We start from the raw sequence: 18,025 nt of genomic DNA, 5'->3' as shown, positions 1-18,025 counted from the left end.
GATATGTACATAAGTGCGGTAGGGCGGAGGGAAGGGTAAATAAAGGATGCATATCCAAGTGTAAGGGCGATGCAGAAGAGAGTGGGAGGAAAGATGAGAGCATAGTTGGGGAAGTCCTCTTGGGGGAGATGGCTTTTGATAAGGCTTTAAAGGTGGAGAGAGTGATAGGCTGTCAGATATGAAGAGGGAGGGTGATGCAGGGAGTAGACAATGGATCGGCACTGAGATTGACAAGATCGAGATACGGTGAGTAGGTTGGCATTAGAGGAGCAAAGTGTGTGGGCTGGGCTATAGTAGGAAATCAGGGAGGTGTAAGGTAAGAGGTGGAAGGTGATTGAGAGCTTTAAAGCCTATGGTAAGAAGCTTCTGTTTGATGTGTCCATTGATGGGCAATCACTGGAGGTTACTAAGGAATGGAGAAACATGAACTGAATGGTTTTCTAGTCATTCAGTCAGTCAGTTGTATTTTTTGAGCACTGCACTAAGTGCTTGAAAGAATACAATATAACAATATGACAGGCACATTCCCTGTTCATTCATTCAATAGTATTTATTGAGCGCTTACTATGTGCAGAGCACTGTACTAAGCGCTTGGAATGAACAAGTCGGCAACAGATAGAGACAGTCCCTGCCATTTGACGGGCTTACAGTCTAATCGGGGGAGACAGACAAGAACAATGGCAATAAATAGAGTCAAGGGGAAGAACATCTTGTAAAAACAATGGCAACTAAATAGAATCAAGTTCACTGTTCCCAGTGAACTTACAGTCTAGAGAGGGAGATAGGCATTAATATAAATAAATACCAGATAGATACATAAGTGCTGTGGGGTTGGGAGGGGGGATGTATAAAGGGAGCAAGTCAGGGTGATGCAGAAGGGAGAGGGAGAAGAGGAAAGGAGGGTTTAGTCAGGGAAGGCCTCTTGCTTTCAATAAGGCTTTGAAGGTGGGGAGAGCAATTGTCTGATATGAGGAGAGAGGGCGTTCCAGGACAGAGGCAGGACTTGGGCGAGAGGTTGATGGTGAGATAGATGAAATCAAGGTACAGTGAGAAGTTAGCATTAGGGGACCAAACTGTGCACGCTGGGTTGTAGTAGGAGAGTAGCGAGGTGTGGGCAGGGATTTTCTCTCTTTATTGCTGAATTGTACTTTCCAAATGCTTAGGACAGTGCTGTGCACACAGTAAGTGCTCAATAAATACGACTGAATGAATGAATGAATGAGGTGAGGTAGGAGGGGTAAGGTGATAGAGTGTTTTAATGCCAATGCTGAGGACTTTCTGTTTGTTGTGGAGGTGGATGGGCAACCACTGAAAGTTCTTGAGAAGAGGGGAAACATGGCCTGAACATTCCTGTAGAAAAATGGTATGTGCACCAGAGTGAAGTGTGGACTGGAGTGGGGAGAGGCAGGAGGTTGGGAGGTCAGCAAGAAAGCTGATGCAGGAATTAAGGCGGGATAGTACACTGCAGTGGAGTTGGAAGACACAATCCTTGACCACAAGGAGCTTACAGTCTAGAGCAAAAATTTTAACTAGCAGATTATAATTAACTGAAGGAAACGAACCCCTCAAAATGCAACAGTAATGTTATGAATTAAATTTTTCATTTTATTTTCTCTTGCCTTTAGTCAGGTGACTTTCCTTTCAAGGGTTGGTTTGGACCAGTGAATATGCTGTTAATTACTTTTATTACTAAATCCCTGCCTAGTTTTATTCTTAATTTTTCCTAATTGAGGCTCAGCTGGCTGGGCAATTGACTGTAACTCAGAACATGGGGTTCTGCTTTGTGGCACTTTACAACTATAAGCAAGGTTCATGATTGCTCTGGACTGCAGAGCATGTCTGGTAGATAAAATGGTGCACTTTATATGATTGCTGTGAGGTGTAAGTAGTGTTCCTTTTTTAGCATTAGATAGGTACCTAGTATACTCTAAATATTTAATCTTACCAAAGATTCAGAAAAGTATAAAGAACATTTTCATATTACTGGAGTTTCCCTTCACTCTAAGTCAAATGCCAACTGCAAAAAAATTGAGTCTTGTCGACAAGCCATCAAAAATGGAGACATTTGGAGCTTTCACCTCTATCCAGTTCTCCAGCTTCTTGGGTCTTAGGTTTTAGACAATAACATGATTTGAGATTCTCCATTCCATTTGCAAATGTATATAATGCAACTATGTCTTGAACCTATTTTATGCATGACTAGATTGCATGCAATAATGAGAAATTACCTATGTCTCAGCCCATGTGTGACTTCTCTCTCAGATCCCCCATGGAAAGCAGGTGAATATGCCTAATGAAGACACAGGTTTGAGGCATCAGAGAAACAAAATGGAGAGTGAGTAGAGGGAAGAAATACTAGACTCTCAGCCCTGAGGATTCTCCTTTCCTTAGCCATGTTCCCTGGGAGACAGAGAGTCTGTAGGTGGATGGGATGGGACTTCCTGGACCTCACTATTTTTTGCAGAGCAGATTAGAAGAAATGTGGCCATTTAAATTGGTTTGTCTTCTCTATACTTAATTTCTGGGTAATGGAAAATGCAGTGTTTGCCTTCAGAAAACAAACAGCATTTTTCTCTCTAATTCCAGGATTATACACATGAGACTAATTAATGTGTATTATCAGTTAAATGCAACTTGATTTTTTTCCTTACAGGTGGCTCATAATTATTTTTTCTCTACCGGTTTATGGGGTAAGTGCATTAATTTTAGATCAGACTGTTAATCTGTTCATTAGCATATTTCATTACAATAAGAATTACAAAGGAGCAAGTCAGTGGTAGTATGCATGCAAATACAAACCATCATGATAATAATACAATAATAATGGAGCAATTATGACACTGCTTTATTGGAGGCTATAGAGGCCACTGTATGGTCCCTTTACTTTCCTTCCTTTTTTCCCTTTTTGAAATAGACCTAAAAATGCAAAATTGAAGGAATTTAATTTAGAATTTTACCCTAAATCCAGTTAAATCGAGTGCTGTTTTGGAATGATGAGGATAAAAGATAAGATAGTTGGAACATCTACTAATGCCCTGGAGTGGACCAATCAATTAATCTGTAAGCCTGTCAAAGGGCAGGGACTGTATCTGTTGCCGATTTGTACATTCCAAGCGCTTAGTACAGTGCTCTGCACATAGTGAGTGCTCAGTAAATACTATTGAATGAATGAATTAATCAATGGTAATCAAACAATCCATGTAATTTGAGTGCTTACTTTGTGCAAAGCACTGTACTAAAAACTTGGGGAGTACAGTATTATAGAGCTGATAAACATATTCCCTGCTCACAGTGAGCCTAGAGGGAAGACAGACAATATAAATGAATAAATTACGGATATGTACATAAGTGCTGTGGGGCTAAAGGAGGGGTGAATAGTCCCTGCCCACTTGGACAAATATGCCCTGTAGCATTTCACATGCACAAATTGTCCCTGTAGGATCAATTGGGTAGGTGCCAACTGTGACATATTTGTGTGAAAAGTTTGCAATAATTTTGTCTGAAATACTGCTTTGTTCATATTCATATTCTCTTACCTTAGATGTCCAATAAGTCATCAATTAGCAGATACTCTAATGCTCCCCAGGTGACAGCAAACTTGGGGGAGAAAAATGGAGATTTCCATTTTATACAGTTCAGAAGAAATGAAAACTTAGGACTCTGCATGTCAAACATTTATAGACTGCACTGAAACAAATTACCCTCTGGATAAATAGATTTTTAAAAAATCTTATAAATTGGGGCGGTGGGGTTGGGGAGAAGACTCATCACCTTTCAAAAAGTTTCTTGAGCAAATAAAATAATCACCAAAGCTAGGAAGTCAGAATGAACTGGAGAAAATTAATTTAGGGGAATAGCAAACCCTAGTCTATTTTGTGGCAGTCCCACAAATAGATTTAAAGAAACTTTTCCCTAAACCTTGAGCCCTGCAAAATTTTCACCAGGCTTTTGCACACTAGAATACCATAATTAGATTCATTGGGATGGCAAGGACTAACAGAAATGACACTGACTTGCATTTCTTTGTGTGTTTTTTTTAAACTCAAATCCTGAAAAAGCACAGCTGTAGCTTGTGAGGCACGATTTCACTTATTTCCAAACTCTAGATGATTTGTTTTAGATCCAACTTAATTTCACATACATGAAAGATTTGCAGCTTACTAATGTCTGACTCCCAAGACAAATGGAGGTCTTCTGGAAAATATTTGTTGCTCAGATTTCTCCAATTAAAACATTAAAACATCTACCCCTCTTGCCCCCTCTTCTTATCAGTTCCCCCAGGCCAGATCTAATTGGTGGGATAATCTGCCTGTGGATTCCCCTCTGCCATGATTGTCATCATCATCATCAATAATGGTATTGAGTGCTTAATATGTGCAGAGCACTATACTAAGCACTTGGGAGGATACAATATAACATATTTGGCAGGTACGTTCTCTGTCTATAATAAACTTACAGTCTAGAGGCGATGCAGCATTGCCTAGTGGAAAGATCCCGAGACCAGGAATCAAAGGTCTGGGTCCTCATACCTGTTCTACCACTTGCCTGCTCTGTGATCTTGGGCGAGTCACTTAACTTCTCTGTGCTTCAGTCACCCTATCTGTAAAATGGGAATTAAGACTGTGAATCCCATGTGGGACAGGGACTGTACCCAATCTAATTAATTGTATCTTCCCCAGAGCTTAGTAAATTGCCTGATTATACCACAGAGCTTAACTAATACCATCGGGGGAAAAAAAATCTTCCCTTTTGAGTGGCGGTGAAGAGCTGATGGGGATGTTTACTGTACCCTATTTTCTCATGTCCTTTAGTGCCCACCTTCACAGGGTATCCACCCAAGTCCCCAACTCCAAGCTCCCAACCACATTCCCTCATTCAAACTCCCGTACAAGGACCTTGAGAAGGAGCATGGCTCAGTGAAGAGATCATAGGCCTGGGAGTCAGAAGGACCCGGGTTCTAATCTTGACTCTGCCACCTGAACTGCTGTTGATTTTGGGAAAGTCACTTAACTTCTCTGTGCCTCCGTTATCTCATCTGTAAAATGGGGATTAAGAATATGAGCCATGTGGGACAGGGACAGTGTCCAACCTACTTAACTTGTATCTACGCCAGTGCTTAGAACAGTGCGTTGCACATAGTAAAGACTTAAATACCATTATTATTATTGTTGTTGTTGTTATTCCTGGCCTGGCCCATATCATGTTTGGCGGGCACTGACTGCATCCTGCTTCTCATGGCAGGAGGGTGAGTTTGAGTGTAGTTACACTCATCAGGATGAAGGCTTCCATTACTAGGAAAATTGGGAGTAAATGGATGGTGCCTGGGGAGATGGCTGGAATTTCTCCTCCCCGAACCTCACCCCTTGTTAGTCCCTTCAACAGCCTTCCTTGTGGCTACCTTACTTTCCTTCAAATCCCCTGGCAGTGCCAGGGAGGCTGGCTCCTGCTTCTGTTGTGGAGGACAGAACAGGAGAAGTCAACCTGAAACCCAGGCTTTCAACTCCAGAAAATTTGGGGTTAAATGGCTGGACCCTATACCCATGAAAAATAGCGGTAAATAGATGGTCCCTGAGGCTGAGTCTCTCGCTGCTGTCTCTGGCCGCTCCACCCTCTCTTCGCCAGCAGTGCTGAAATTGAAGTTTAGTAGCCTTTAAGAAAGGGAATAATCATTTTGTAAAGCCACCTCTAAAATGATCTTTTTTGGGAATTCACCAAATGGGAGGATTTCTGTCAATACAAAGTTGGTTTAGCTTCAGGGTACCTCTTAATTTCTCTCAAATTATTGGCCTATTAGCTCTTGCCTGTGCCCAATTCAGGGACTTCTTCTGGAAGGTTACTTTCCATTACTTCAATTCCATTTCAGATTACCATTTACTGTTAGACTCTCAGAATATTTGTAAAGCTGCTTTATCATTTATACACACGATAAAAAATGAATAGGCAATTTGACTATTAATTTTCCTAATTTGGAATTAAAACAACTAACAAGAGAGTGGAAACTCTCAATTTAGTATTTCTCTAGATAAATTTTTAAAGAAGAGAAAAGAGTCATGGAGAACAGATTTTCCATTGGAAAATTTAGTTTGGGAGAATGAAAGCAGATTTTAAAAAAAAATTATTGTCTTGTCTTGAGCTTCCATAATGGGAAATATTTTTAAAGCACTCCAGATAAGATGAACAGGAATGTCCTTTCTTTCTGTAAAGTTTGGATGGCTTTGCATTAAGAATGTAAATGATCACTGCATCCTTGGATGATCATATTTTAGTCTTTAAATGATTATTTTCCTTTTTTACCTAGACATTTTATAACATACTCTGAGAAGAACCTAAATATTTTGGATTCCTTTTCAGATTAGTTTTCAAAATTTCACTTTATATAGAAATATTTGAAAGATGACTATTTAATGACCTCCATAAGTGGTCTAATTTTTCCTCAATCCAGTCTTCTACTTTGTGTAACTTTGCCACTATTAACCAATTTAAACTGTGAAATTTCTTGAAATGTAGAAAGCAAAGTTTTGCCATCCTTCTTTCGGTATTCTTTTGAGAAAGAAAAACAGGATGTTTCATTTTCAAAATGTATATCAGATGAACTTCTGTTTTATGTGTTTGACATTTCACCATATATGTAGTTCTGAATTCTGGCATTAAATGAACCCATGTATTGTGATGCGCTTTGTGATGTCATGCACACTGCTAATGAGGCTTTAGGCATCATTTAAATTCTATTATTCTTGTATTATGGGGTATATTTTTAACATAAACTTTGCATTCAAAGATGTTGACTGACTGGCTCAGGATTGTACTGGCAGATACTTTCTGACATTTTAAAACATTTTGCTAATCAAATTACCATGCTCTCAATGTGTTTTCTCATGTACTTTCAGTACAGTAAGGGTGACAAATACTATTTCATTTGAGAATTCTTTCTACTGTATTTCCTTTTAGAATATCATTTTTTCTGAAGAAAAAAGAATAGATATTTTGAAAAGAAAAATAGTTTCTTTGGGACCATCTCCATTGCTAATATAGGTTGAAGTTTCCAAATGTTTTCATTACACCCTCAGTTCTTCTAAACTTTGGGAGTTATATTCTTGATGAATTCCACATTAAGGAAACTTTGTTATATTACACATGCCTTGACCAATGTCATTGGCATAGGCACAGCTTTTACTTCTGACACTGTCTTACATTTCATTTTATTGCATCACTTTTTAACTAAAAGATGCTCATTAATTCCCCAAGAATTAAGAATAGTGAAGACACACATTATAGAAACCGAGAGCACTTCTAATACATCCTGGCAGGTTTTAAATCATTTTTATCAGTCCTTTCCATTTTAGCAAATGCCACAGTTATTATGATTAGGCTTGGGAATTTGGCTTTCATAATAGTATGGTCTGGAGAGTGAGCCCCTTGTTGACTAGGGATTGTCTCTATTTGTTGCTGAATTGTACTTTCCAAGTGCTTAGTACAGTGCTCTGCACACAGTAAGCGCTCAATAAATACTATTGAATGAATGAATCACAGCAAAATGATTATCAGTGCTATTTACTGAGTGCTTACTGTGTTGAACACTGGATTTGGCACATGGGAGAGTACAGTGAAGTGAGTAGACACAGCCCCTGCCTTCAAGATGCTTACAGTCAAGTTGATGGATCCCATATAGAGGTTCACAGAAGAGATAAAGGACAAAATTTTAAAATTTTCTTTAATCTTTCTTATGCATATCCACGTTTTGTCTTTTTTCAAGGTTCAGTGTAAATCATTTCAGTCTGTGGGTCTCTGTTCATTAGTAAGGCTATTTGCATTTTTTTCTTTTTGTGAACTCAAATCAATTTATACACTTCAGAGATTCCCCAATTTTGTGTCAGAGTATCACTGAAATGAAGGGCAAAAGATCCCCTGGATTCTGCTCTGTTTGCTCTCTCTATCCCAAACCTTGCCCTGTGATTCCTTGCCCAGTGGGCTCAATCCTCCTTTGATGTGCTTTATTTGGGGGAAAAATTAATATCCTACTAAATAACATACATCATAAATCTGGAGAAAGTTTTGTAGTGCAATATTTCATTTTCATTCAATTTAATTTCATTTTAATTTTCAGGGTGGAAAAAAATACACCGCCATTTGTGGAGGACGAAATTGTTCAGCTTGCCAATGTTTTCCTGAGAAAGGATCAAGGGTAAGTGATTTATTTCTCACAGCAAACAAGCTTCAAATGAGAAGCCACATGGCCCAGTGGAAAGAACACAGGCCCGGCTCTTCCACCTGCTTGCTGTCTGACGCTGCTCTTCAGTTTCCTCATCTGTGAAATGGAAATTCAATACCTGTTCTCCCCTCCTACATAGACTGTGAACCCCACGTGGGAAAGGAACTGTGTCCAACACGCTTCTTTTATAGCTACCCCAGAGTTTAGTACAGTGCTTGGGACATATCCTCAACAAACACCATTATTATAACGTTTTGAAACATTTCTATATCAGTCAGTCCATCCAGTATTTATGGAATACCCATTTTGTGCAGAAAATTTACTAAAAGCTTGAAGAGGTACAAAGAGATGAATAAGATGCAATCCCCGCCCACAGGAGTTTCATACTCTTAAGGAGGAAGTCATATACATATGTAAAATGGCAACATTTTGAATTAAAAAATCAAAATTCATTGCATTTATTGGGCATCTATTGAGTGCTAAGCACTGCAAGTTTAAGATAGGACAACACAAGTGAGGCACATATTCCCTGCCCTCAAGGACCTTACAGTCTAATGGAGAAAGCATACAGATGAAAAAAGGAAATAATTTAAATAGAAACAAATAATAATAATGGTATTTAAGTGCTTACTATGTTCCAGGCACTGTTCTAAGCACTGAGGTAGATACAAGATAATCAGGTAGTTCCACGTGGGGCTTAGAATCTTAATCCCCATTTTACAGATGATGTAATTAAGGCACAGAGAAGTTAATCGGCTTGGCCAAGGTCACACAGCAGACAAGTGACAGAGCCGGGATTAGAACCCAAGTCCTTTAACTTCCAAGCCCGTGCTCTTTCCACTAAGCCACGCTGCTTCTCATAATAACAAATAAATAAAAAGAAGGATTACCAGAGCTTCTCATATTGTGCTACAAAACTTTCTCTAGATTTATGATTCATTTGACATTTCCCTCATTTTCTAGTAACATTTTGCTCAAGAGTCTAAAGCTGTGAGGGAGTGCTAGCTTTTCTTGCTTCCATCCATTCTTTCCCCCTTTCCATCTAGTGCTTTAGAATCCTGTTACTCAGGAGCTCGGTTGAGAGGAAACAGAGAAGGAAGATAAGGCCTCAGATTACTCTTGCATGGATTGACAAAACTTTGATGACCCAAGTGTTGGGTACTTTTTTTAAACAGCATGTAAGATTTGTCCTTATTATGTTACTAATAAATGGGAGCACATGAGCATTAAATGTTCAGTATCATCTAGGCCTAAATTTAAATACTGTTTACAGGCTGTAGAAGGTTTTCAATCTTTTTTGAACACTGTGCCTCATCTGAAATACCATCTCCCCAAATACCATCTTCCCACCTCCAACTACACAGGTATGGCAATATTGGGAGTGTGGAGTGGGTAGTTGACTTCTAATGCTCAGTCTTCATAGAAGTCTGGACAAGAGGATATGGACTGTCATTTTAGAAAAGATAATTTGATTAAAGAAGAATTCAATCATCAGGGCTGCTAATCCTGGGTCAGGGTATCTAGTAAGGCTATGGAGTCTTTGTTCCTGGAAAGCTTTGAAAAGAAGATATTCATAAAGATAGTTTAGAAGAAGACTTGCCTAAGGGCAGATTCTTGAATGAACTAAGTGACTTTCGAATTTCTGTGGGGCCCTTTGATTCTAGAGGAAGATGGGTGGAGTAATTGGTATTTGTAAATTCTTTCAAGGTGGAAACCCATGTCCCTCTTTCCTTAACACTCTTTTCATGCCTGTTTCTTCATCCGCATAATTCTCAATGGTGTGTGCTCATCATTATCCAAAGGGGAGAGGATCCTGCTCAATTGAATGAGAAAATTAGCTATTTGTCTTAGCCGGGTTACTGGTGAATCGTTCATCCAGGCACAGAAACCAGACCTTTGAACAGTAGAAGTTCATGCAATCATTGCTGGTACCTAAAAAGAGGAGCCTTTTGGGTATTCTTTTACTCTGCTTCTGAGCCCCTTTGACATATTTCGTAAATCATTGGAGTCATTAAAGCAGATCAAACATTCTGTCTTCTGGGTCCAGGTGTGCATCTTTTATCTCCAGTATGGGTATCTTGTGAGGAATGTGAGTGAGGCTTGCAGATCCGAGGGGAGCTCACCATTGTCTTTAAAGCACTTAATCACCGTGCCCCCATTCTATCTCAACTCACTACTCTCCTACTACCACCCAACCCACACAATTCATTCTTCTAATGCTAAACTTCTCACTGTACCTCAATCTCATCTATCTCCCCTCCGACCTTTCGCTCATATCCCACCTCTGACCTGGAATATCCTCCCTCCTCATATCAGACAGATAATTGCTCTCCCCCAATTCAAAGCCTTACAGAAGGCACATCCTCTTCAGAAAACCTTCCCCAACTAAACCTGTCTCCCCTCTTCTCCCACTCCCTCTGCACCACTCTTACTTGCTCCTTCATTCATCCTCCTTCCCATCCCCACAGTTTATGTATTTATTTATAATAATAATGTTGGTATTTGTTAAGTGCTTACTATGTGCAGAGCACTGTTCTAAGCGGTGGGGTAGATACAGGGTAATCAGGTTGTCCCATGTGAGGCTCACAGTTAATCCCCATTTTACAGATGAGGTAACTGAGGCACAGAGAAATTAAGTGACTTTCCCACAGTCACACAGCTGACAAGTGGCAGAGCCGGGAGTCGAACCCATGATTTCTGACTCCGAAGCCCAGGCTCTTTGCACTGAGCCACGCTACTTCCCCAACTTATTTATATAGTTATCTATTTATATTAATGTCTGTCTCCTCCTATGGACTGTGAGCTCGTCGTGCATAGGAATATGTATGTTGTTATATTGTACTCTCCCAAGTGCTTTGTACAGAGCTTTGCTCACAGAAATCGCTCAATAAATACGATTAGAGAAAGAGGAGCCGGAACAACCTCTGGGCCCTGGCTTCCATGGAGATGGTATCACCCGAAGGGCCAGAGGCTTTGTCTTTTATAAATTACATTTAGCTCCTTGTTTGAGGATCTAATATTGGAATCTCCCACCATGAACAATAGGCAAGCATCAGTCCTGAGACCTCAGGACTGAGGGCCTGTGGGGAAGAATTGATTATAGTATCAGTGGTTTGCACAGGCCCACTATACTCTCTCACTCCAAAGGCAGCATAGTCTAGTGGAAGAGGCTGGGTCTGGGGTTCAAGAGTTCTAGTCCTAATTTTCTACTATCCTGTAAAATCCTAGAAGTGACCTTGGGCATGTCACTTTAAACTCTTTGATCCTCAATTTCCTTTTCTATAAACTAGAGGAAAGGTCACTGTTTACTACTTCTTAGGATAGGAGATAGTCTTTGATCTGATTGTCTTGTATCTACCCCAGGCCTTAACAAGCATTTACTAAATACCATAATGATCACTTATTCTACTAGAAAGAAGTACAGCAATCTTGACCAGCAAAATTGCACACAAACGTTTCTTTATTTAACATGAAGAGCCCATTAACAGCCAAAGTGACTGTAACATAGTGTCAGTACCATACTGAAATGTAATCCAGCCAGTGGTTGCCTTGACAGCTACCAAACACCTTGGACACCAACTAAATTGTTTCTGGACATCAAAAGCAATCATCTCCCAAATCACATTCCTTATTTCTCTAGCATTTTTTCTCTCGCTCTCTTTTTTTCGGCCAGTGGTGAAAGCAGATAACATTTGTTCAAAAAATGTTTGTTAAATCATATTACATATTAGTAAATCATTCCCACTCTGCTTTCTACTACTGCCCTCCATTTTAATGTGCTTGACTTTATTAAATGCCAATACATTATGTTCAGAGCAATCCCCTCAGGAATCCCGAGTCTCAAGGATTTCTCTAATCAGTAGCAATATGATGTGATGAGACTTTCTCCAAGTTTAACCCATCCATAGTATCTTGAAGGTGTAAATAAGTCGTGCCTCTGAATGCTAGGATCCTGGGTTAATTGTCCAGGTAAGAGGGAGTGAGATGGAACGTATTGGACAATGACTGCCAGAAATAGTCTCTGACCTTTGCTTTTTAGAGTCTCTCATTTCATTTTCATAGTAGAGTGTGACCTAATGGTTAGTGTGTGGAACTGGAAGTCAGAAAGGCCTGGGAGTCAGAAAGACCTAGTGCCTAATCCCTTCTCCACCACTTGTCCGCTGTGTGACCTTAGGCAAGTCACTTCACTTCTCTGTACCTCAATTACCTCATTTGTATAATAGGGATTGACTGTGATCCCCATGTGGGATTGGGACTGTGTCCAAACTGATTAGCTTGTATCCACCCCAGAGTTTAGTACAGTCCCTGGCACATAGTAAATACTTAATAATACCATTTTTAAAAAAGCAGGAGATGTTCATATTATTACCTCTAGAAGTGACATATTGAATCTCAAGGTAATCTTACAGGGAAATGGAAATGTTCGCCTAATTCTAATTAAATTCCCTCAGTTTTTCTGGAGAATTTGTAATAGTGGAAAAGTGCTTTTGATGGAATGTGAATATGATCACGTAGTTATGCAATTAGGGTGCATATAAGGTATATTACTATAATTATTATTATTATTATCATTGTACAGGGAATGTCTCTATTGCTGTATTGTACTTTCCATGTGCTTAGTACAGTGCTCTGCACACAGTAAGCACTCAGTAAATATGACTGAATGAATGAATTTGTTAAGCATTTACTATGGGTCAGGCTCTGCTCTAAGCACTGAAGTAGATGCAAACTAACAAGTTGGACACAGCCCCTGTCCCACATGGGACTCCCAGTCTAAGCAAGGAGAACAGGTATTTGACTCCATTTATGGATGAGAAAACTGAGATGCAAAGAAATTAAATAAGTTGGCCAAGATCACACTGCAGGCTTTGGCAGAACTGGGATTAGAACTCAAGTCTTCTGACTCCCAGGCCCATGCGCTTTCCCCACTAGGCACTGCTGCTTCATTACCAAGGAAGGGGAAAGAAGAGTCACCAATACTTCCAAATGTCAGACTGTGGTATCAGGAAGGCAGTCATTTAATTAAACAGAAATTGAGCTTGGTATTCAAGTTTCAAGAAATTTTTTTGGGTTCTACAATCAAACTGTTATTCACAAAAAAGTGCGTTGTAATAAAGAATAATATACTTGCTTTGAAAATATAGTTATATTGAAGGAATGGAGGTAGAAGGCAGCTAACCAACTGATGATTAATAGGAACTTGCAGGCTCAGTGCATTAAAAAAAAAAATGAAGAACAAATTGTCCAAATAGAGATACAACATATCCTTGACAATTCTGTGAAGGCCAGAAAGGTTTTTTTGCAAAGGTTTTATTAAACTAAAAAAATGTTGCAGTAATGATAAGTCCCTGATAGTTCAGTTTGATACTAAATTAGAGATGAAAGTTCATGAGTGGAAACAATATTCTAAATTATTCAAATCTTTTCTCTCATTTTCTACATAGTAGAACCCGAATCCTGCAGATTATTGTTGGTTCTGGGTCAAATTACTTAATGTCTGTTGCATCTATATGACCTACTTTGTTAGTTTTAATCTGATGCTCATGTTGCTTATGATTTTGTGACTTAGAACTTTTTGTCCTGAAATGTTCAAAGGAAAACATGATTGCTTGATAAAATCTGACATAAATGTACTGTCTACCATGAACACAATCACTCAATCGACCACAGGGGGCTATTATTGTTTGCAGAGCACTGCACTAAGTGCTTGGGAGAGTACCTCGTGGCTCAGTGGAAAGAGCACGGGCTTTGGAGTCAGAGGTCATGGGTTCGAATGCCGGCTCAGCCACTTGTTAGCTGTGTGACTTTGGGCAAGTCACTTAACTTCTCGGTGCCTCAGTTACCTCATCTGTAAAATGGGGATTAAAACTGTGAGCCCCACGTGGGACAACCTGATTCCCCTGTGTCTACCCCAGCGCTTAGAACAATGCTCGGCACATAGTAAGCGCTTAACAAATACCAACATTATTATTATTATTATTACCTGCCCTCAAGGACCTAATACGCTAACAGAAAACATTCTTTCATTCATTCAATCAATCATTTATTGAGTGCTTACTGTGTGCAAAGCACTGTATTAAGCACTTGGGACAGTACAACACAACAATAGACACATTCCTGCCCAAACAACCTCACAGTCTAGAAGGGGAGACAGACATTGATATAAATAAATAGATTAAATAAATAAATTACAGATATATACATAAGTGCTGTGGGGATGGGAGGGAGGATGAATGAAGGATCAAATAAGAGTCGCACAGAGGGGAGTGGGAGAAGAGGAGAGAAGGGCTTAGTCAGGGAAGGCTTCTTGGAGTAGATGTGCCTTTTGTAAGGTTTTGAAGTGGAGGAGAGCAATAATCTGTCTGATATGAGGAAGGAGAGAATTCCAAGTCAGAGGTAGGATATGGGCGAGAGGTTGGTGGCAAGATATATGAGATAGAGGTACAGTGAGAAGGTTAGCATTAGAGGAAGGAAGTGTGCAGGCTGGATTGTAGTAGAAGAGTAGAGAGGTGAGGTAGGAGGGGTCAAGGTGATTAAATGCTTTAAAGCCAATGGTGAGGAGTTTTTGTTATACTAAGCATTGGGAGAGTAGAATACAACAAGAAGCAGACACATTCCCTGCCCACAATGAACTCCCAGTGATTCCAGTCTGCAATCTCCCTTTATTTTTGAAAGAAATTACTATTGTTTTTATATACAGGTTGGGTCTGCACAGCACAAAAGAAAGTGGAGATTTAGCAATTAGTCAATAAATTTGCTCTTTGGAATCAGCCAGATCTTATCACTGGAGACAAAGCCTCCACTTAGTATTGAACCAAACACCATGAAAAATGGACTTCCTAGCCAGAACTATCATAAATGCAAAAACTTACTTAAATATTGTCCTAAGGACATTGTTTTAAGAGTGTCAAAGTGCTCACTTTTAGGAGTGACAAATTTCCCATTCCAGTTTTCATGGCAGAAGCATCGCATGAGAATGAGCCACTTCCTACCATTCAATGTGTGTGTGGCCACCAGGCTGTGAAGTCCCATCAAGTCCAGTAACCATAGCTGTTTTACCACATATTTCTCCTTTTTGCTGTTTTTGTCTCTTTAACTTTGAAAGAAGTGATTATTCTTAAATGTTGCTGCTTCACACAAAGTTCTTGTAAAACATTGACATCAAGGACCAATTATGTGTCTCAGTTCCTTAAAATGCTTCATTGTGAAAGTCGATTAAATGTTTTATTAATTCCATTCCTTACAGTTTGACAGTAGAGTAAGTAGAATTTGATGAAATTATAGTTGTCCTTAGAATTACACAGAAAGGAAAATAGCTGAGAAAATATAAATGTTTAAGCATGGAAGGCTCATTAAACTCTAAGGAATTAACATTAGAGGTGATGAAATTTATCTGAGAAAGATAAGGATGACATGATCATCAGGGGCCTGTTACATGAAATATTTAATTCCAGGCTTATGGTAAATTTTGGAACTGATTTTATGATATGAGAAACATGCCCATTGATCATCATAACTGGTTAAAAATCTAATGTAGAGAGACTAGATATCATGCAAGAGGGGCATCTATTTCATAGTGGGCGGTTTGTCTTGGAATGGAGTTCAGGGAGGAAAATGTGCTAGTGGGAATAATCCAATAGAGCATCCCCTCAGGGAAGAGAGGAGTGATTTGTTTGGATTATTCTTGATTAAGAAAGAGGCGAGTCAGCCAGCATCTAGTCTCAGTGATAGAATATTTTTCCTGAATTTACAAAGTCAGAGGACATGGGTTCTAATCCCAGCTCTGCCACATGTCTGCTGTGTGACCTTGGGCAAGTCACTTAACTTTTCTGTGCCTCAGTTCCCTCATCTGTAAAATGAGGATTTTACTGTGAGCACCATGTGGGACAGGGACTTTGTCCAACCTGATTACCTTGTATCTACCCCAGCACTTAGAACAGTGCTTGACAAATACAAATAAGTGCTTAATGAATACCACAATTACTATTATTATTTCAGAAAGGCTCAGAGTATTCCAGAACTCCTCTAGAGTCCACGTTGGGTCTAGGATAGCATTAGGAAAGGTGTTCTTCTTGCAGTTGCCTTTGGGATGTGTATCCAATTTGTTCCTTCTTGTCTGGCAGGGTCATTTGACTAAGGGCCTCCATCCTAGGCCCATTGCCCTTAGGATAGGACCTCAGCTGTGGTCAAAACAGCCCACTGTGACTATCCCAAAATGACCCCCCTCTCATTTTCTATCCTGGCCCCAGCCAAAAATCCTGGCCAATAGCCCTGATAGGTTTGGTGCCAGTGCCTGAAGACAGAGGCTTGCACATGCTCTGGGACTGGGCAGAGGCAGGAACAGATTCTGGCCCAGAGGTCCCACTGGGCTATGTGCTCTGGGATCCCTTAGTAGTTCAGAGGTTTCAAAGGAATTTCCGGGGACCCAGATGAAATGACATAAGGTCCCCAGTTTAGGAACAATCCAGTATAGATGGCAGCTGGAGTGGCTTTGGATCCTTTGAACTATCTTGGGTCCAATCTAACGCCCCATGCTGGTTCTGGTATGCCCTGGGACTGCTAGGTGGTTTGGAGTGAGGACAAATTGCACATGAAATGGATTTTGCCCCGTGCCCTGCTCATGCTCCAGAGTGGACAGTGTCTCAAAGCTCTGTCCTTGAGAGCTCACCTTCTCCGAGAGGCCTCTCCAGACTGAGCTGCCCCTTTTCCCTCTGCTCCCTCTCTGCTCCCCGTCTGCCCTCTGCTCCTCCCCCTTCCCCCTTCACCTCCCCTCAGCTAAGCCCCCTATTCCTCTGCTCCCCCCCTTCCCCCCACCACACTGTGCTCATTTGTATATATTTTTATTACCCTATTTATTTTGCTAATGAGGTGTACATCCCCTTGATTCTATTTATCGTGATTATGTTGTCTTGTTTTTGTCCGTCTCCCCCAGTTAGACTGTGAGCCCGTCACTGGGCAGGGATTGTCTCTATCTGTTGCCGAACTGTACATTCCAAGTGCTTAGTACAGTGCTCTGCACATAGTAAGCGCTCAATAAATAATACTGGATGAATGAATGACTTCCAAAATTACAAATTTTCTAGTGGCTGAGGGCAAGTTTGTTAGAGGATTTCTGAGATGTGGGGCTATCCATAAGGGGCCTACTTTTTTTTTTCCTCCTTCTAAATTAAAAATCCCACCCCACCAGCAACCAGCCATTCCTTTATTAATAATTCACAATGCATGTAAAACACTTGGGAAATGTTAAAAGGCCTTGGGTGTAATAGGCAATTTGTAGTTTTTTCATGCTGATCCTTTTCCTTTTAATGTATGTTACAAATATTTTCAGAACTAAAGAGAAATTTACTGAGATACCATTTTTAATTGTCTTTAATATTTTAAATTTTTAATTGCTCCATCAGATAAAAGTGAAACTTCAAACACTATGTATTTTCAATGTTAAGTCAATTTGAGTCCCATTTAAGGTTTTTTTGTGAAGAAAGAGTGACATCCAGTGGCTTTTTGTCTTAATCACAGTTTTATTTCCTGAAAGTAGACCTACATCCTGCAGTATTTAATGTTGTCAGTCAGTAAGTCAGTTTGTATTTACTGAGTACTTACTGTGTGCTTGGGGAAGTACAATAGAATTAATAGACAAAATCCCTAACCTCAAAGAGTTTGCAATCTAGCAAGGGATTCCCTTTATGGACAGGGAACATGTCTACAAATTCTGTTGTATCTACTCTTCCAAACGCTCAGTATATTGTTCTGCACATAATAAGTGCTCTGTACTTAGTAAGTGCTCAGTAAGTACCATTGATTGATTAATTGGAGAGA

The 18,025-nt window shown here is 39.9% G+C and overlaps 1 protein-coding gene across 3 annotated transcripts in view; it reads left to right on the top strand.

Annotated features, from left to right (window-relative positions):
- COL4A4 (collagen type IV alpha 4 chain) overlaps positions 1 to 18,025 on the top strand; it is a 123,132-nt gene that overhangs the window by 4,943 nt on the left and 100,164 nt on the right. For all 3 annotated transcript variants that reach the window (XM_029068969.2, XM_029068967.2, XM_029068968.2), the window contains 2 exons: positions 2,654 to 2,690; positions 8,105 to 8,182. In XM_029068969.2, coding sequence (XP_028924802.1) covers positions 2,654 to 2,690; positions 8,105 to 8,182 — 115 coding nt within the window. The remainder of the gene's footprint in view (positions 1 to 2,653; positions 2,691 to 8,104; positions 8,183 to 18,025) is intronic.

The sequence above is a fragment of the Ornithorhynchus anatinus genome, chromosome 7 (genome assembly GCF_004115215.2).
Source record: "Ornithorhynchus anatinus isolate Pmale09 chromosome 7, mOrnAna1.pri.v4, whole genome shotgun sequence".
In the NCBI taxonomy this organism is placed as follows: domain Eukaryota; kingdom Metazoa; phylum Chordata; class Mammalia; order Monotremata; family Ornithorhynchidae; genus Ornithorhynchus; species Ornithorhynchus anatinus.
The sequence above is the reverse complement of the archived record's forward strand: the minus strand, read 5'-3'. Positions and strand labels throughout refer to the sequence as shown.